General features: G+C 40.8%; 2 protein-coding genes across 2 annotated transcripts in view; both read right to left on the bottom strand.

Moving 5' to 3' along the window:
• The window catches only part of LOC121394826 (zinc finger protein 239-like), a 601,589-nt gene that overhangs the window by 492,898 nt on the left and 87,383 nt on the right, over positions 1–21,308 (bottom strand). The gene's annotated exons all lie outside the window — the stretch shown is intronic.
• LOC108719557 (gastrula zinc finger protein XlCGF26.1-like) lies at positions 3,748–18,861 on the bottom strand. Its single transcript, XM_018268501.2, has 3 exons — positions 18,577–18,861; positions 16,140–17,083; positions 3,748–4,913 (listed from the first exon to the last, which is right to left on the bottom strand). Exons 2-3 carry the CDS (start codon positions 16,924–16,926, stop codon positions 4,066–4,068), a joined length of 1,635 nt encoding a protein of 544 aa, XP_018123990.2. The 5' UTR covers positions 16,927–17,083; positions 18,577–18,861; the 3' UTR covers positions 3,748–4,065.

Below are 21,308 nucleotides of genomic sequence, written 5' to 3'. Positions count from 1 at the left end.
ATCAGCCTGCAAATCAAAAACCTACAATCTCAGGAGATCTCCTTATTTACTTTTATCATTACCAAACACCCCGAGTTCCCACCAGGGATGGAAAAAGGTGCCTTTACCCATGGGGTACTTGGGAACGTAGAAGCACTAGACTAATTGACAATCAAAAAAAACAAAATAATAATCTTGTTATCAGATATTCAGAAGCGATGGGGACCTCACCCTAGAAATAACTGGAATTATAATCAACCTCATTCTTATATACAGTAGAACCCCCATTTTATGTTTTTCAGGGGACGGGGAAAAAAATGGTGTAAAATCCAGGAAAATGGAAAATCAGGGAAGTGTATTATACATAATATATAGGTGGGACCACAAAACAACAATGTAAAATGAGGGAAAACTTAAAATCAGGGAATGTAAAATGGAGGTTCTATTGTATAAACTAATTTATAGGAATAATACTAATATTGGAATAGGCAGCTAACCCTAACACAATTCTTAACAGTCCAAACAGATAAATTGTTATCCAAAATCTATAAATTATTACTAAGTGCCATCCTCCAAAACCTTCCTCAGCCTGGAGAAGAGAACTAACAATAAGCTTCTCTGAGCAAGTGTGGAACATCCATTCATAAATCATCCAGAGCCTCAAGGATAAATGAGGCAATATAGAAATTGACCACAAGATGACCCTCCTGCCCATTTTCCCAAGATTTACTTGATTTTGCCCCACAAACGACTGCTTTCTAAACTAAGGTCTGTTGGGCTTAATGAAGTCGTTTGCACATGGATAGGAAACTGGCTACAGGATCGGGTACAGAGGGTGGTTGTTAATGGGACATTCTCTACTTGGAGTAAGGTTCTTAGTGGGGTCCCTCAGGGCTCAGTATTGGGTCCACTTTTATTTAACTTGTTCATTAATGACTTAGGGGAGGGGATTGTAAGTAATGTATCAGTGTTTGCAGATGAGACAAAACTATCAGCCCAATTAATTCCATCCAGGATGTGGCACTTGCAACAGGATCTTGACTAACTGGCAATCTGGGCAGCTAAGTGGCAAATGAGATTCAATGTTGATAAATGTAAAGTCCTGCACCTGGGATGTAACAATATCCACTTATACCCTTAATGGGACTGCACTAGGCAAATCCATAATGGAGACGGAGCTTGGAGTCCTTGTAGATAATAAACTTGTCTGTAGCAAGTAATGCCAGTCAGCAGCATCAAGGGCAAATAAGGTCTTGACTTGTATTAAATGGGGCAGAGAGTCACGGGAGGAGGGGGTCCCACTGTATAGAGCACTGGTAAGGCCCCATCTAGAATATGCCCTACAGTTTTGTCTCCATCACTCAAACAGGACATTATTGTATTAGAGAGGGGACAGAGAAGGGCAACTAAGCTGGTAAAGGGAAAATCTTAGCTATGAGGAAAGACTGGCCAAATTGGGGGTGTTCACTCTGGAGAAGAGGCGCTTAAGGGGTGATATGATAACTATGTATAAATATATAAGGGGATCATATAATAATCTCTCTAATGATTTATTTACCAGTAGGTCTTTCCAGCTGACACAAGGTCACCCATTCCGATTAGAAGAAAAGAGGTTCCGGCTAAATATTGGGAAGGGGTTTGTTACAGTGAGAGCTGTGAAGATGTGGAATTGTCTCCCTGAATCAGGGGTACAGGCTGATACATTAGATAGGTACAAGGAAGGGTTGGATGCTTTATTCACTAGTAGCTCCTCCCAGCAGACAGGAGGGAGCCAATGAGATTAGAGGAGGGAAAGGGGTGTTACAGGGAGAGCTGGGAAGTGAATCAGTGGTACAGGCTGATACATTAGATAGGTACAAGGAAGGGTCGGATGCTTTATTCACCAGTAGCTCCTCCCAGCAGACAGGAGGGAGCCAATGAGATTAGAGGAGGGAAAGGGGTGTTACAGGGAGAGCTGGGAAGTGAATCAGGGGTACAGGCTGATACATTAGATAGGTACAAGGAAGGGTCGGATGCTTTATTCACCAGTAGCTCCTCCCAGCAGACAGGAGGGAGCCAATGAGATTAAAGGAGGGAAAGGGGTGTTACAGGGAGAGCTGGGAAGTGAATCAGGGGTACAGGCTGATACATTAGATAGGTACAAGGAAGGGTCAGATGCTTTATTCACCAGTAGCTCCTCCCAGCAGTCAGGAGGGAGCCAATGAGATTAGAGGAGGGAAAGGGGTGTTACAGGGAGAGCTGGGAAGTGAATCAGTGGTACAGGCTGATACATTAGATAGGTACAAGGAAGGGTCGGATGCTTTATTCACTAGTAGCTCCTCCCAGCAGACAGGAGGGAGCCAATGAGATTAGAGGAGGGAAAGGGGTGTTACAGGGAGAGCTGGGAAGTGAATCAGGGGTACAGGCTGATACATTAGATAGGTACAAGGAAGGGTCGGATGCTTTATTCACCAGTAGCTCCTCCCAGCAGACAGGAGGGAGCCAATGAGATTAGAGGCGGGAAAGGGGTGTTACAGGGAGAGCTGGGAAGTGAATCAGGGGTACAGGCTGATACATTAGATAGGTACAAGGAAGGGTCGGATGCTTTATTCACCAGTAGCTCCTCCCAGCAGACAGGAGGGAGCCAATGAGATTAGAGGAGGGAAAGGGGTGTTACAGGGAGAGCTGGGAAGTGAATCAGTGGTACAGGCTGATACATTAGATAGGTACAAGGAAGGGTCGGATGCTTTATTCACTAGTAGCTCCTCCCAGCAGACAGGAGGGAGCCAATGAGATTAGAGGAGGGAAAGGGGTGTTACAGGGAGAGCTGGGAAGTGAATCAGGGGTACAGGCTGATACATTAGATAGGTACAAGGAAGGGTCAGATGCTTTATTCACCAGTAGCTCCTCCCAGCAGACAGGAGGGAGCCAATGAGATTAGAGGAGGGAAAGGGGTGTTACAGGGAGAGCTGGGAAGTGAATCAGGGGTACAGGCTGATACATTAGATAGGTACAAGGAAGGGTCGGATGCTTTATTCACCAGTAGCTCCTCCCAGCAGACAGGAGGGAGCCAATGAGATTAGAGGAGGGAAAGGGGTGTTACAGGGAGAGCTGGGAAGTGAATCAGGGGTACAGGCTGATACATTAGATAGGTATAAGGAAGGGTCGGATGCTTTATTCACCAGTAACTCCTCCCAGCAGACAGGAGGGAGCCAATGAGATTAGAGGAGGGAAAGGGGTGTAACAGGGAGAGCTGGGAAGTGAATCAGGGGTACAGGCTGATACATTAGATAGGTATAAGAAGGGGTTGGATGGTGTTTAGCAAGTGAGGGAATACAGGGATATGGGAAATAGCTCATAGTACAAGTTGATCCAGGGACTGGTCCCATTTTGGAGTCAGGAAGGAATTTTTCCCCCTCTGAGGCAAATTGGAGAGGCTTCAAATTGGGGTTTTGCCTTCCTCTGGATCAACTGACAGTTAGGCAGGTTAAAATAGAGTTAAAAGGTTAAACTTTATGGAAATGTGTCTATTTTCAACCTAACTTACTATGTCACTATGTACCAACATGATAAAATAGGATGTGGAATTATTTCTTATGGTGCCAGGTCCCTTTTAAAACACCTGCATTGTATAATTTCATGAATATAATTTGAGTGCAGTGATGCAAGTTTATGGCACAATAATTCGGCATTGATGACCTGTCTGCCATTGCATTTAAGGGCATGGAAATGCGTTCAAACTCTAACAAGTGCTACGAATTAATTGACAAAAAGAATATTTACACAACCTACAGAAATATTGCATTATATTTATTGAGTAAAATTTATTCCACACAAATCATCCCATAGTTCCTGGGTTTGGTGTTATACTATATCTATGAGCAGAGGAGAACCCAGTGTTAGTTTTTGTTTCAGGGTGGGACATAACTGCCAGGTGATCCTACCAATAGTTACTGTTGACATGGGAGAGTCTGAAGGAAAGTGAAGTGACGGTATCTCTTCCCTTGTCTGGCTGTTCTGGTGGAGGAGATGAAGCCTATTGGAGAATCCCCATTCTGTGTGTTTCTTCCATTGACCATATGATGTTACTGAAGGTTTTGCACAACCTCATGTGTGAATTCTCTGGTGGATGGTAAAGTATCTCTTTGAAGACAACACTTTGCCACATTCTGTGCATGGGAAACATTTTTCACGTGTGTGAGTTTGTATGTGTCGTTCAAGGATTTCTTTTTGAGAGAAGTGTTTCCCACATTTTGTGCAAGGGAAAAGTTTCTCTCCTGTGTGAGTCCTGTGATGTCTATTAAGGTCACTCTTCAAACGAAAACGTTTCCCACATTCTGTACAAGGATATGGTTTCTCCCCTGTGTGAATTTTCTGATGGCTGGAAAGGTAGACCTTTGAGATGAACGTCTTCCCACATTCTGCACAAGGAAACGATTTCTCCCCTGTGTGAATCTTAAAGTGGATCTGAAGGTGGATTTTCTGGGAAAAAGTTTTCCCACATTCTATACAGGCATATGGTTTCTCCCCCGTGTGAATTTTCTGGTGATGCTTAAGGACTTCTTTTCGCTTGAAACTTTTCCCACATTCTGTGCAGGAGAAAAGCTTCTCCTTGTTGTGATTTTTCTGATGAGCATGAAGGTGACTGTTTGTTGGGAAACGTTTCCCACATTCTGTACATTCATAAGGTTTCTCCCCGGTGTGAATTTTCTGGTGATCTTTAAGGACTTCTTTTCGCTGGAAACTTTTCCCACATTCTGTGCAGGAGAAAGGTTTCTCTTCACTGTGAATTTGTTGATGAGTACGAAGGTGTTGTTTTCTGAAGTATCTTTTCCCACATTCTGTGCAGGAGAAAGGTTTCTCCCCGGTATGAATTCTCTGGTGACTATGCAGGTGGCTTTGTGTCAAGAATCTTTTCCCACATTCTGGACATACATAAAGTTCCTTCTGGGAGTTGGGAAGGCTCATTACACTAAAGCTTTTTCTGAGTCTGATACAGATTTTTCTTTCCAATGTGAGGATTTCCTGGTGTTGGAGAAATTCTACAGTCTAATGGTCTCTTGTCTTTAGCCAAAAAAGAAGAGAATCATTAGCCTTTGGGACTTCTCTTTTTTATCCAAGCTAATATGTGAAAGGGAAGAAGAAAAGATTCATTCAGATCGATTGCAGATTGAAATCAACATTAAATGCGTTATCTAGTAAAGCAGCAGCCTGCCTTGCTTTATGACTGAGATTCACAGGTCTCTCTTTGATCTTTTGCTTTTTAACATGTTCATTAAATACCTGGAGGTGGGTAATGAAAGTTCAGTTTCTAATTTTGCTGATGTAAATTGTGCAGAACTTTAAGTCCCATGCAGAATGGCACTTGTGATTTGAATAAATTAGAAAACTGGGCAGCAAACTGGAAAATGAGGTTCAGTGTTGATATGTTCCAGGCCAACATTCCTTCATTTAACCAGTAACCTTCTGTGTGACACTGTATCAAATGCTTTAGCAAAGTCTAAGTAAATCACATCCACTGCCATCCCAGAATCAAGGTCTCTGCTCACTTTCTCATAAAAATAAATTAAGTTAGTCTGGCAAGATCTATTACACATAAAACCACGCTGGCATACACTCATAGTATGTCCAGTATCTTATTCTTTATTAACCCTTTGAAAAGCTTTCCTACCACTGACGTCAGACTAACTGGCCTATAGTTTTGAGGCTGAGAATGGGATCCCTTTTTGAATAGCGGCACCACATTAGCAATTCACAAGTCTCTTGGCACTATGCCAGACCTCAATGAATCCTGAAAAATTAAGTAAAGAGGTTTGGCAATCACAGAGCTAAGCTCTCTAAGTACCCTGGGATGAATACCATCTGGCCCCGGACCTTTGTTTATCTTAACATGTTCTAGTCTCTTTTAAATCTCTTCATGTGTGAACCATTAGAATTGGGGATATTAAGAAGGAAACCTTCATTAACTGTTTCCTCCTTTGTGTAGATGGATGAAAAATATGAGTTCAGAATCTCAGCTTTTTTTTGTTCTCATCAACCAGCTGACCCCCCTCTGATATTAAAGGTCCCATCCCTTCCTGCTTCATTTTTTTACTATTAACATTTTTAAAAATTAATTTTGGATTCTTTTTACTGCTTGCTTCAATATCTTTTTCCATATCAATTTTAACTTGCCTTATAGTTTCTTTGCATGATTTGTTGGCCTCCTTGTACCTTATAAATGATTCGGCTGTCCCAGCTAACTTGAAAGCCTCTTTCCTTACCCACCTCAACTCCAACACTTCTATTGAACCAAAAAGGTTTTGCTTTGCAACGACGTTCCTTGCTTACAAGGGGAATATACTGAAGTGTATGTTTATTAAGACTTCCCATTTTTGTTCTATGTTTAACCCTGTGAAAAGCATTTCCCACTTAATATGTTGCAGAGATGCCCTTATACTGTCAAAGTTTGCACGTCTGAAATGTAGTGTTTTAGTTCGTCCCTTATAGAATTGCTTCTGCAACAGAATCTCAAAGGAGACCATGTTATGATCACTATCAGGGGCGCTCCGCCAATGAGGCGTGTTGAGGCACTCGCCTCAGGTGGCAGCGCCCCCCTGGTTGCCAGGGGCGGCAAAAATGCCGCTCCTGGTAACTAAGAGCCGAATTTCCCGTTTTAAACCCGGAAATCCGGCTCTTCTAGTGCAGGAGTAAACCTATACACCATATTATCAATAATGTAATTCTAGTAACCACTTAAATATCAAAAAGACAAAAGTACAATGACAAATTGGCAGCAGATCCCAGGGAAGCCAACCCCCCAGTCAGTACAATACAACATTAAACAAAGGAACTTGAAGCCCCAATAAATCCCCCCAACATGAATAAATGAGCCATAAGCACAATGAGATAAGGAGAATAAAAAAGCAATAAGTGATCAGTATGAGAGGAAACAAATGGGCTCAGTAGCACAAGCTGACTCCAGTGGATTCCCAGAATTCAGGGGGGATCAGTGGAAACACTGATATAGTTACCTGTCCTTGGGCAGAGTCTCCTCATTAGCCTGCAGAGCTCCTGTACCCACACGTCTCTTCCCCAAACTAACTCACCTCTCATTCTCACACCTTTTTATCCCATTTTGGATCCCCCCAAGCCTGGATCTGCTTCAACTACTTACAACAAACAACTATGGGCGGGGCCTTTGTTTTGGGAAAAAGGTTTCCCCACAATATGTAAAGGAAGGCTGATGAGTTCCTGTTCTCTAACGACCTTCATTAGCATAGTCACATGTTTATCAATGGCTCTTAAAGGGAAAGGAAAGGTTAAATAATGTAAGCTTTATAAGAAAAGTCTATGTAAATTCACCCAGTTACACTGACAGTGCTGCTATTCTGAGTCCTGTGTGAAAACAAATAACACATTCCTTACTTCTATTGTTTATACATGGGCTTTGGCATTGCATTTCATTTCCTTAACACAAATCTCCTGCCTGGGCCGTATTTCTCCTCTCCCCTCCTCCCCTCGGGGCTGTAATGTGAGCAGAGAGGGGAGCCAACAGGGAGAAACACAAGGCAACAGGAGAGACACAGGCAGGGAAGTTACATGACACTAAACTATTATGGCAGCTGCTATGTTAAACAGAGACAGTCTCTACGGCTGTTTACTATGGTGAAGCATTTCACAGAATAAAGTATAGCACTCTAGCTTGTACTATTGTGGCAAAGCTATTGGGAATGAACTCCATCAGTAGCTTTCCTTCTCCTTTAATTAGCACAAGATAATGAGAGCCTGGAGCCAGCCTTAAACAATGTAGTGCATCCAAGTCAACACCATTGTACAGAATGTCTTGTGTAGTTTAGCTGTTACTTACTCAGGCAACTGTCTAACATGAATGGAGCGGGGGTTTGACAATCCTGGACATGAGAAGGTACAACTACCCATGGCTTATACTTGCTTGGTTCATCCTCACATTGACTATATACTATATACCTATATAGTGTCACTTACTCACAGTTCCCATTCTAGATCCTTTACTTTACAATTTAATTTAATACTAAGAAACCCCCTTGTAGATAAAACAATTTACTGATATAAAAACCTTGTTCACAGCCGGGGTCCCTAAGTTAATATTGAATTTAGCCACTAAGTTCTCCATACCTCCTAACATTTTAGAAGTAAAAAGAGGGACAACAAAAAATTTCGCATGTAGCGCAGCAAAATGTTTTGACCACATCCTTTCTCTGGCCACACCCCCTAATTACCATGTTTATTTTACAAAATTTGTCAGGTTATCGAATATTTCTCCTTATCTAAACTGTTTTTTTGTGTCTGAAAATTGTTACAAAGTATCTTATTTGCACCTGTTAGCTGTTCTGGGCTCTCTGCTAAAAGCCAATTAAGTGAGAAACTTTGTTTCTTTTTCTGGCTGTTCAGTGCAGAGAAAAGAGGGACTTTCCAGTACAAATGAGGGACTGCGGGTTGAGCTGTCAAAAGAGGGACTGTCCCTCCGAAAAAGGGACAGTTGGGAAGTGTGAGTTCTCTGTGCAGGAAATCCACAGTGTAAAAGTTGTGATTGTGCAACTGATAATTTTAAGAGAAATGTTGTCACATAATTGGTTTGTATAGTAGATTTTATTGTAATGTCTGATTAGTGCTATTTGGCCATTCCAACCACCTGCCTTTTTTCATTTTATTGAAATAAATAAAACAGTTGTATGCAGTAAAAAAAAAAAATTTATATATATATATTGTGACAGGGTGTTTGGGAAGCACCACTGTCTTGAAGGAAAATGCATATAACAGAGTGTATTTAAACTGCAAGAGGCGGGTTGCAGAGTGATACCCAGCAGAGGTAGGGTTAACATTCCCTCTCAGTCAGGTAATTAAGGGTCACCTGAGAGAGGAGTTACCTGCAAATGTAAAAAGGTTGTGTTCCCATAGTTTAGAGGTCTCCAAACACCTTCTACATTGGAGGAAGTGGGAGCTGCTGGGAGAGACATTCGCTGGCAAAAGGTGTGATACTGCCAACAAGAGTGTGGCACAGGCTGGTGAGTCTAAATCCCTGGAGAGGGAAAGGGACTGGCACAGGCTGGTGAGTCTAAATCCCTGGAGAGGGAAAGGGACTGGCACAGGCTGGTGAGTCTAAATCCCTGGAGAGGGAAAGGGACTGGCACAGGCTGGTGAGTCTGAGTCCCAGGGCTGAGTGAGAAGCCCAAAGGCTCTGAAGTTGCGGAGGGTGAGAGTTTCCCTTGATGGTGAGCGTCCAGAGGGGGGAGAAACCTGAAGGTTTTGTTTGAAAGTTGTTAAACTGTACCCTGAACACTTTTCTGTTGCCTTTTGTTGGGAATGCTCAGTGCTTAAAGAGATACTGTCATGGGGAAAAAAATGTTTTTCAAAATAAATCAGTTAATAGTGCTGCTCCAGCAGAATTCTGCACTGAAATCCATTTCTCAAAAGAGCAAACAGATTTTTTTATATTCAATTTTGAAATCTGACATGGGGCTAGACATATTGTCAATTTCCCAGCTGCCCCCAGTCATGTGACTTGTGCTGTGATAAACTTCAATCACTCTTTACTGCTGTACTGCAAGTTACAGTGATATCACCCCCCTCAGCAGCCTAACAACAGAACAATGGGAAGGTAACCAGATAACAGATCCCTAACACAAGATAACAGCTGCCTGGTAGATCTAAGAACAGCACTCAATAGTAAAATCCAGGTCCCACTGAAACACATTCAGTTACATTGAGTAGGAGAAACAGCAGCCTGCCAGAAAGCATTTCTCTCCTAAAGTGCAGGCACAAGTCACATGACTTGGGGCAGCTGGGAAATTGACAATATGTCTAGCCCCATGTCAGATTTCAAAATTGAATATAAAAAAAATCTGTTTGCTCTTTTGAGAAATGGATTTCAGTGCAGAATTCTGCTGGAGCAGCACTATTAACTGATGTGTTTTGAAAAAAAACACGTTTTCCCATGACAGTATCCCTTTAATAAACCCTTGTTTTGTCTGAATCCTTGGTGTCCCTGTCTCTCAGCTCCAAATCCTACGCTACCTGCCTATCAAACACTAATTCTCCCTTAAAAGTGCATGTGCCGCCAGTGACATGTCTCAATATATATTCACAGCTCATGGTTCTAGCGAGAGCTCCGGTATATTTATGTACTAAGGAGGCCACTGGGTAATTAACAGGGACCGGCTGGAGTTTACCAACTGGAATGTTCTGGTTTATGGGTCATTGTTATAAAGGATTTCATTAATGTTGTCTATATGAATTAGCAAATCATTTTGTGTTGTGTTTTTATGGAGTGTTTGAAGGTACAAATGAGTGTCTGTCCCATGTCCCACTGTGTGTGAGTGAGTTGGGGCCTCTATAATAATATTCTGGGCACATAAGGCTGGGGGGTCACACGGGGAATATTCTAAATCACCATATTTGTTCCTGGAGTGAAGCACCGTCACATCACTTGTATGGGAAATACATTATGGTAGGGTTGTCACGTTTTGGCCCGTCTAACTCCACGGAAGGGGCGGGGCTGTGATGTAATGGGGCGGGGTCATGATACACAGGGATACGACGTTGCGATTGGTAAATCGCCTTGTCAATCATAGGGAATCCTGCCCAGTTTTCTTAATTTGGAAAACCAGACAGGCAGTTTTGACCGGGAAATCCCATCATCTGGGGGCAGACTGATTGTACTACATCCCTTGCTGTTGGACAGATATAAATGGGGGTGTTTGACCTGCCCAATGAGGATCGAGGATCTTGTCACATCTCTCAGCCTTTAAAGAATAAGTAAACCTTTTTGTGTCTCTAAAATAACTCTAAATGGTGCCCAAAATAACATACCTTTTCCTGAATTCCATTCTATTTGCTTTCTAACAAGTTGAAACCTTCCGATGACTTAGATACTTCCTGGTCTGTCATAAAGCTCCGCCCCTTTCCTTTCCTGAGCTCTCATTGTCTCTTCTACTGTGAGGGAGGAGCCTGCAGCATGTGCCTGTGAGATCAGCAGAGAAGTAGGAGCCAGTGAGTACAGCCCGCAACTGTCAGTCTGCCGGACTCCCTGCCCCTTCTGCTTCATTCTCAATCACAGCAGCATCGGGAGGATCATCAGGAGAGATCTGTAACCTGATACTTCTCTCTAACTAAACTACCAGCCCCCAACTGAATTCTCAAAATGTTTTCATATATTTAAGATTGTTATGCATGATGTTCCCACCAATTATTTATAAAATAAAGCTTCTTTTCTCCCTAAGAAAATGTTTTTTTAAGCCAAATGATTCCACTTTCTTCTGTTTCCATTTTTGTGCACTGCCATTGTTTGCTCCATGTGATGAACACATTCATGAGTTTTTGTGTGACCAATAGAGAAGCCTGGGGCAGATATAGTGTCATATACAGGAACTGACAGTTGTGTATTTATGGTCAATTTGCTGATCTAGCATAAGGGAAAGGAGTAAATCAGTCTGAAATCAGAAGAAAGGGCTGAGTTGAGACTTGTACATTAAGGTGAAGGTTCAGGGAGTTGTGGATGAGATTGTTGGTAAATGTTGGGCTGGTTACTATTCCGTTAGAGGGGCAGAGAAAGAAGTAAATCTTGTGACATTCAGAATGGCAGACTGCGATGGGAGTTGTACATTAGGGTCAAGGTTCAGGGAGTTGTGCATGAGATTGTTGGTGAGGATGGGGGGGGCTGATTACCTAAACACACAGCAGAATTAGTGCCAATTCCATTATTAATAATAGCGGAACCCACAGCAGAATAAATCCAGTTCCATGAATAATAACAGAACACAGGGCAGAATAAAATCCGAGTCAGTTGGTTCTGATGAATACACAGCAGAGGCAAATAGAAGGGATGAATAAGTAAAGTGAAGTAATAACAAAGTATATAATTGATAATATAAGATATAACAGGGAGTGGGGGACAGAGGAGCTGAGAAGATATAAGAGGGAGCACAAGAGCTGATCCCCAGTCCTACTTACAAAACTGCTGCACATACAATAGAATCTTCCAGCCGCTTTTCACACTCAAACACACACTTTGTTCTCTATGGCAAATACACACAGGAACCCTGTGCCCTTCCCCCTCCCATCTCCACAACTGTCACACTGAGAAACAGATAATGGGGAGAGGGAGAGGGAAAGAAAGACAGACAGAGAGACAGACAGAGCTGCACATTATTTGCTCTGAGAACTGACAAGGTATTTGCAAATCACACACCGCTGTGAGCATGGTTGCTAGGGGAATTTGGACCATAGCAACAAATGTGCTGAAACTGCAAACTGGAGAGCTGCTGAATAAAAAGCTAAATAAGTCAACAACCACAAATAATAAAAAATAAAAACCAATTGTAAAATGTCTCAGTATATCCCTCTCTACATCATACTAACAGTTAACTCGAAGGTGGACAACCCCTTTAAGGTAGGAAGATCCAGATTACAGAAAGATCCATTATCTGAAAACCCCCAGATCCGGAGCATTCTGGATAACAGGTCCCATACCTGTATTAAGACCATACAGACACTATTTGAATTTGCCAGTATTTGTCATTATGTATATGTTGCTAGCCAATATTTTAATACATTAGTTTTATATCAAGTCTGCCTGTCAAATTTCTGATACTATTTGATTTCTGATTTACTATTTGATTTCTGATCTATTTGATTTCTGATTTACTATTTGATTTCTGATCTACTATTTGATTTCTGATCTATTTGATTTCTGATTTACTATTTGATTTCTGATCTACTATTTGATTTCTGATCTACTATTTGATTTCTGATCTATTTGATTTCTGATTTTCTATTTGATTTCTGATCTACTATTTGATTTCTTATTTAATATTTGATTTCTGATACGATTTGATACTATTTGATTTCTGATACTATTTAATTTCTGACATACCATTTGATTTCTGATTTACTTTTTGATTTCTGATTTAATATTTTATTTCTGATTTACTTTTTGATTTCTGATTATTTGATTTCTGATTTAATATTTGATTTCTGATCTATTTGATTTCTGATACTATTTGGTTTCTGATACTATTTGGTTTCTAATATACTATTTCATTTCTGATACTATTTGGTTTATAATATACTAATTTGATTTCTGATACTATTTGATTTCTGACTTACTATTTAATTTTTGATACTATTTGGTTTCTGATACTATTTGGTTTCTGATACTATTTAATTTCTGATACTATTTGATTTCTGATATACTACCAAAGCTATAGATCAGCAACACCCTGCCCCCACCTGAATATCGACTGCTTTTGCTTGTTGAAGTTTTGTATAAGAGCTTTTGTGGTTTTGACACTTCGTAAATCTCAGTATTTACCAAAGGTTAAGTTTGAGGAGTTTTTATATCTGAATCGAATCGAAGGTTTTCTTATTTATGAAAAAAAAGAATGGAAAAACTCAAAATAGTGAATTCAGGGTGAAAAACCCAAATACATTTATTAAGTTTTTGGCAAAAAAAATGTCTCATACTGAAGTCAGAAATGTTCTAAATACAACCAATTCAAAATAGGGATACACCAAATCCACTATTTTGGATTCGGCTGAACCCCTGAATCCTTCACGAAAGATTCGGCCGAATAAAAAATAAATAACTTAAAAACCACAAATAATAAAAAATAAAACCAATTGCAAATTGTCTCACAATATCACTCTCTATGTCATACTAACAGTGAATTTAAAGGTGAAGAACCCCTTTCAATAATGTCAATTAGTAATATTTATGTCCAAAACACATGTATTTTCAAAGATAAAAATTAAAATAAAAACAATTCATTGGAATATAGCATGTAACTCATATTTTTGATTCAGGACAATTTTTTCAGGCAGCAAACCCACCTTGCTTTTTATATGAACAATTCCTTAACCCTATCAACTGTTTATGAATCTGTATGTAAAACTTACACATAAAAGTACTTTGCTACACTCATTCCACCCTTAACAAAAAAATCACTGCCCAACTCTCAATTTTGTTGTGTAAATTGTATATAATCTGGACGCAACACATTTTGTAATGTAGGACAAGTTTTTACAAAGAGATTATCTGGAACCTCTTTTAAGCCATCTCAGGTAGTGGCAACAGGAAGTGGATTAGTTGGCCTTAATTAATCTAAACCCCATCACAAATGAAGAACCAACAAATGATTTATGGGTCACATATGAGGAAATACAAAAGAGACAAGAACATGTAAAGATAAACAAAAGTCTGGGACCGGATGGTATTCATCCTGGGGTACTTATAGAGCTTAGCCCGGTGATTGCCAAACCCCTTTACTTAATATTTCAGGATACATTGAGGTCTTGTGCTGAGAGACTGGCGAATTGCTAATGTGGTGCCGCTATTCAAAAAGGGATCCCGTTCTCAGCCTCAAAACTATAGGCCAGTTAGTCTGACGTCAGTGGTAGGAAAGCTTTTCTAATGGGTATTAAGGGATAAGATACTTGACTTTATTGTAATGTGTAATACTGTGCTCCGGATGAGACCTTACATCTTAGGGAGTAAGCCCTCTCAAACGGTGTGGAGGCAGGGTGTAGTTTAACTGTAACTTTATGCAGGGTGCAATAATTGGGCATCAGTAGTTCTTATAACTTAACCAATGAACATATTTATTGTACAAGAACAATCCTCAATGTAGTGTACATACAGAACAAGCCGGATCATACAGAACAGTGGATAGGAATATATTCACAGCACCTTTGGTCAGTAGCTGCCCCCACAGGGATGGGAAAAAAGTACACAAAAGAGGCTCGGGATACACCCAGCTTTCAGCCTTTTCTCTAAGTGGATAAATACTGAAAACTACCCTCAAAAACAAGAAAGTGGATCCTGAGGGGAAACTCACATCCCTAGGTCTGTACACTTAGTCCCTACTTCTGGGAAATTTGTACCTGGGAACATAATCCCACTCACAATCCTCAGAGGAGCCTCAAACTGCTCAGCTAAATAGCTTGTCTATCTGTTACTCCTAGAGTGACCTCTTAAGGTGAGTGTCCTATCCTTTCTAGACCTGACCTGTCTAGGTTCCACTTGAGCTCTGTCTGCCTGTTCATAGCCAGCACAAGATGGACCCCGAGCACATGGCTGCCCAGGACTTTATACTTTAGCACAGTGCCATCTACTGGTCACTATTGTGAACATCAAGGGGCATAGGTTTAAACAGTAATAGGAACAGGTCCCCCCTCCTAACTGTTTTTAGGACCCAGTTAGGCATCTACAACACTAAGGAACTGCCTGCTAAATAATACTGGGAGACTAATTTACCAGTCCCCGACAATGTTTTTTTTAACAGTTTCTAAAACACCTCAAAGTTTCTATTTTGCAGCATTGAGTCTGACTGTACACCTGCCAGAGTATGATGCAGAGTCTGTCTGTCCTGCCTGAGCGTGAGTCTGTGAAATTACCTGTATATGAGTCTGTCTGTCTGTGCTGCCTGAGGAGGAATCTGACTCATCCTAAATTTGAATGGCAGGAGTCTAATGAACAGTGAAGTGCATAGGTTTACCTAAGTATGTGGCATATAAGGGCTCCAAAATTAAAATAACCCATATGTTCTGTCATTTCTGTAATCTCAGCCAAGAAAACATCAACAAAATTACTGCAATTAATTTGGGGTAAAGTCACAACACAGTAAATTGACCAAATAAAAGCCAAATATTTTTCTAAAGTTCACAATGTCAAATCCAAAATGGGTAAATATGTCTTTCTATTCCACAGTACCAAGCTTTCTAAAAATTAGAAGTTTTGATAAAAGTTAATAAAATAAAGGTCACAAAGTTTGCATTATTGAGCATTTTATCTTCCACATATCTTTAGGTCCCAACATGTATGAAAGCCAGGGGTCTACTGAACAGTTTGATTGGAAATGTTCTCAGGTTAACAAAAGCATGTGACTTTTAGCAGCCCCAAATGTATTACTTGTATGTACTAATTTAATGTCTGACATCTCTACTGATTTAAATACCTACTGTCTGTTTCTTTTGTAATAAAAAAAAATGCTGACGCCCAAATGCCATATTTGTAATAAGTAAATTCTCCTGAATATGTCTTTCTACTTCATACTACCAAGTCACAAAGGTTTCCTAGAGTTGCTGATTCTGAGGAAATGTCTGAAAATCACCAGAATCTTCAAGTTTGCAGCATTTTATTTCCCTCGTATCCGTTTTGGGGGTGTGAATTTGCATGTGTCGTTGAAGACTTTCTTTACGAGAGAATTGTTTCCCACATTTGTTACATGAGAAATGTTTCTCTCCCGTGTGAGTCCTGTGATGTCTGTTAAGGTCACTCTTTAAACGGAATCTTATCCCACATTCTGAACAAGGAAACGGTTTCTCCCCTGTGTGGATTTTCTGATGGCTGGAAAGGTAGACCTTTGAGATGAAACTCTTCCCACATTCTGCACAAGGAAAGGACTTCTCCCCTGTGTGAGTCTTAAAGTGGATCTGAAGGTGGTCATTTTTTGAAAAGGTTCTTCCACATTCTGTACATACGTACGGTTTCACCCCAGTGTGAGTTTGAAGATGATATTGAAGGATTTCTTTTAGTCTGAAGCGTTTCCCACATTCTGTACAGGAGAATGGTTTGTCCCCAGTGTGAATTTGCTTGTGAATATGAAGCTGGCCTTTTGTCACAAATCGTTTCCCACATTCTGCACATTCATAAGGTTTCTCCCCAGCGTGAATTTTCTGGTGATCTTTAAGGACTTCTTTTCGCTTGAAACTTTTGCCACATTCTGTGCAGGAAAAAAGTTTCTTATCACTGTGAATTTGTTGATGACTAATTAGGTGTTGTTTTCTGAAGTATCTTTTCCCACATTCTGTGCAGGAGAAAGGTTTCTCCCCGGTATGAATTCTCTGGTGACTATGGAGGTGGGTTTGTTTTAAGAATCTTTTCCCACATTCTGGACATTCATAATGTTTTGTCACAGAGGGACGTTCCTTCTGGGAGTTGGGAAGGCTCATTGTACTAAAGCTTTTTCTGAGTCTGATACAGATTTATCTTTCCAATGTGAGGATTTGCTGGTGTTGTAGAAGATCTACAGTCTAATGGTCTCTTGTCTTTATCCAAAGAAGAAGAAGAGAATCGTTAGCTTCTGGGACTTCTTTTCTTTTATCCAAGCTAATATGTGAAAGGGAAGAATAAAAGATTTGTTCAGATTAATTTCACATTGAAATCAATATTAAAGGGGTTGTCTAGTAAAACAGAAGCTTGTATTGCTTTATGACTGAGATTCATGGCTCTGTTATTGGTCCTTAGGTATTTAAGTTGTTTATCAATGACCTGGAGGTGATTTGTCTAAACTGGAAAACTGGGCAGCAAACTGGAAAATGAGGTTCAATGTTGATAAATGCAGGTTATGTACTTTGGCAAAAATAATATAAATGCAAGTTATACACTAAATGGCAGTGTGTTGGGAGTTTCCTTAAATGAGAAGGATCTTGGGGTCTTTGTAGATAACACGTTGTCTAATTCTGGGCAGTGTCATTCTGTGGCTACTAAAGCAAATAAAGTTCTTGTATAAAAAAGGGCATTAACTCAAGGGATGAAACATAATTCTGTCTCTTTATAGGTCCCTTCTAAGGCCCCACAGAGTAGGGGGTTCATCACAGTGAGGACAGTGAGGTTGGGGAATGCACTGCCGGGTGATGATTCAGTTAATGACTATAAGAGGGACTTGGATGATTTCTTGGACAAGCAGAATATCATAGGCTATTGTGATACTAAGGGGCACATTTACTTAACTCGAGTGAAGGATTAGAAGGAAAAATACTTTGAATTTCGAAGTATTTTTTTGACTACTTCAACCATCGAATTGGCTACTTCGAATCAAACGATTCAAACTAAAAATCGTTAGACTATTCAACCATTCGATAGTCAAAGTACTGTCTCTTTAAAAAAAACTTCAACCCCCTACTTCGCCACCTAAAACCTACCAAACACCAATGTTAAGCCTATGAGGAAGGTCCCAATAGGCTTTCTAGGCAATTTGTGATTGAAGGAAAATCATTTGATGGATTAAATTCCTTCGCATTGTTCTATTTCGACTTCGAAGTCGACGGATTTAACTTCGATGGTCGAATATCGAGGGTTAATTAACCCTCAATATTTGACCCATAGTAAATGTGCCCCTAAATGTATGTATATGTATAGATATTGGTATATACTGTATAGTTAATTTGAGTGTATGGAGGGGTCAGTGTGTGTATTTATAGGCACTGGGTTTCATTTGGAGGGGTTGAACTTGATCAACTTTGGTCTTTATTCAACCCAACTTAACTATGTATCTATGTAATCTGTGAATCTCTATACCTTATAATCAATAATTTAATTATAGTAACCACATAAATATCAAATAAACAATGACAAATTGACAGCAGATCCCAGGACAGCCAACCCCACCAGTCAGTACAATACAGTATTAAACAAAGGAACTTGAAACCACAATAAATCCCCCAACATGAATAAATGAGCCATAAGCACAATGAGATAAGGAGAATAAAAAAGCAATAAGTGATCAGTATGAGAGGAAACAAATGGGCTCAGTAGCACAAGCTGACTCCAGTGGATTCCCAGAATTCAGGGGGGATCAGTGGAAACACTGATATAGTTACCTGTCCTTGGGCAGAGTCTCCTCATTAGCCTGCAGAGCTCCTGTACCCACACGTCTCTTCCCCAAACTAACTCACCTCTCATTCTCACACCTTTTTATCCCATTTTGGATCCCCCCAAGCCTGGATCTGCTTCAACTACTTACAACAAACAACTATGGGCCGTGCCTTTGTTTTGGTAAAAAGGTTTCCCCACAATATGTAAAGGAAGACTGATGAGTTCCTGTTCTCTAACGACCTTCATTAGCATAGTCACATGTTTATCAATGGCTCTTAAAGGGAAAGGAAAGGTTAAATAATGTAAGCTTTATAAAAAAAAGTCTATGTAAATTCACCCAGTTACACTGACAGTGCTGCTATTCTGAGTCCTGTGTGTAACAAATAACACATTCCTTATTCTATTATTTACACAAGGGCTTTGGAATCACATTCACTTCCCGCAACATAAATCTCCTGCCTGAGCCGTATTCCTCCTCCCGGCTATAATTTAAGCAGAGAGGGGAACCAATGGGGGAAACACAAGGCAACAGAAGAGCCATAGACAGAGCTGCTATGTTAAAACAAACAGAAAGAGTTGCTATGGCTGTTACTATAGTAAAGTTTCTGGAGGCACTCGCACACCCTGGCCCTTCAAACATAATGACTCCCTGGTGCCCAGTTCTGGAGGTATCGGCCACCTCACTTCCAGTATAACACAAAGAAATTACTGGCACACAAGGTAATGCCGGCAGGGTGAGCCCTTGCTTAGAATTTATTGCAGCATGCAATGTTTTGGGGTAAACCCCTTTGTCAAGCTTACAGAAACATGATCCACAAAGCAATTTAAAGCTTAAGCAAGTAATGTAACATAGTGAATGGGTGTTACAGCAAATGCATATTAAAGTAATTAAAAGAGAATGAAACCTACCAAAACAATTTATTTCCAATCAATTAGCCACAATAGTGCAAGCTATAACACTATATTTGCTTTAACATACCAGTATCAATAGCTCTAGGAGCTCTCTCTGTTTGTTTATGATAGCAGCTGCCATATTAGCTTCATGTGACATCACTTCCTGCTCACTCATAGCTCTGGGCTCAGATTACAGCAGGGAGGAGGGAGAGAGGAGCAAACTGAGCATGCTCAAGCCCTAGCCCTGGAGGTTTAAGCTGAAAACAGGAAGTCTGATACAGAAGCCCATGAGTACACAATAGAAGGAAAGAAATGTGATGTTTCTTTTGACAGAGGACTCAGAGCAGCATTACTTTGAGGCAGTGCCGGGCCAACCCGGGCAGGTGCCCCAGGCAGCCTGGCCCGGTAAAGCGCCCAATACCCGCATGCGCACTTCCGGTTTTTCGCGCATGCGCACTAGTATTTTTCGCGCATGCTCACTCGCGCAAACTCATACGCCGGCCAGAACAGGGACCGGACTAGGGGGATAGCAGAGGCAGAGAAGGTGCGTGCCTGGCGCCCCTCCAGCTTTGCGCCCTAGGCACGTGCCTTCTCTGCCTACCCCTAGTTCCGGCCCTGCTTTGAGGGGTTACTGGTATATTTACATAGACCTTTCTGATAAAGCTTACTTACTTTTAGCCTTTACTTTTAGAATTTTCTCTGAGAGAACCTCCTCCATTACAACACTATTAAGAAAAATGTTTAATTAATTTCTGAATTTCACAGAGGGATCCCCACTTAATCTCATATAATGTAGTGCGTTACTTAACTGCAGTACCACCTCCATGTCATAATCACACAATAAATTCTGAGCAAGGGCTCACCTGCCAGCATTACCTTGTGTGCCAGGGATTTCTTTGTGTTTACTTATAGCATAAATCCCAACATTTTGGAAGTAAATAGAGGGACAAAAATTTTTTTCTTGCACGTAGCGCAGCAATTTTTTGACCACACCCCCTAATTACCATGTTTGTTTTACAAAATTTGGCAGGTTATGAAAGTTTGAAAATATTTCTCCTTATCTAAACTGTGTTTTTGTGTCTCAAAATTGTTACAAAGTATCTTAATTGCACCTGTTAGCTGTTCTGGGCTCTCTGCTAAAAGCCAATTAAGTGAGAAACTTTGTTTCTTTTTCTGGCTGTTCAGTGCAGAGAAAAGAGGGACTTTCCAGTACAAATGAGGGACTGCGGGTTGAGCTGTCAAAAGAGGGACTGTCCCTCCAAAAAAGGGACAGTTGGGAGGTATGTTATAGTAAAACATTTTACACAATAAGTACAGTATTCTAGCTTGCAAAGCTATTGGGAATGAACTGCATCAGTAGCTTTCCTTCTCCTTTAATAAGCAGAAGATAATGAGAGCCTGGAGCTGTAGTGCATCCAAGTCAACACCATTGTACAGAATGTCTTGTGTAGTTTAGCTGTTACCTAAGGTGGCCATACACTGAGAGATCCGCTCGTTTGATGATGTCTGGGATCTCTCCCCGATATGCCCACCTTGGATCAACGTAGGGCCCAACGATCGGATCTTAACGAATGTTAACGGGCGGTCGGATAGCGTGACCGTATCAACGAACAGATGCGGCCGTGATCAGACGTGATTTTTAGACCCATCCGATCAAATTCTGCCCGACTTTTGGCCAGATCTCGATCAGGGAAGCTCGTTGGGGGGCCCCATACACAGGCCAATAAGCTGCTTTTATCAGCCCGTGTATGGCCACCTTTACTCAGGCAACTGTCTAACATGAATGGAGCGGGGGTCCCTTTGACAATCCTGGACATGAGAAGGTACAACTACCCATGACTTA

This window comes from Xenopus laevis, chromosome 6L (assembly GCF_017654675.1).
Source record: "Xenopus laevis strain J_2021 chromosome 6L, Xenopus_laevis_v10.1, whole genome shotgun sequence".
NCBI classification, from domain to species: domain Eukaryota; kingdom Metazoa; phylum Chordata; class Amphibia; order Anura; family Pipidae; genus Xenopus; species Xenopus laevis.
The sequence above is the reverse complement of the archived record's forward strand: the minus strand, read 5'-3'. Positions and strand labels throughout refer to the sequence as shown.

What these genes read in the sequence shown, in the direction of transcription:
- LOC108719557 (XM_018268501.2), bottom strand. Translation starts at nt 16,926, where the DNA reads ATGAGCCTTCCCAACTCCCAGAAGGAACGTCCCTCTGTGACAAAACAT. An exon ending in TCAACGACACATGCAAATTC is followed by an intron (nt 4,914 to 16,139) that starts ACACCCCCAAAA and finishes TGAGCCTTCCCA; the next exon opens with ACTCCCAGAAGGAACTTTAT.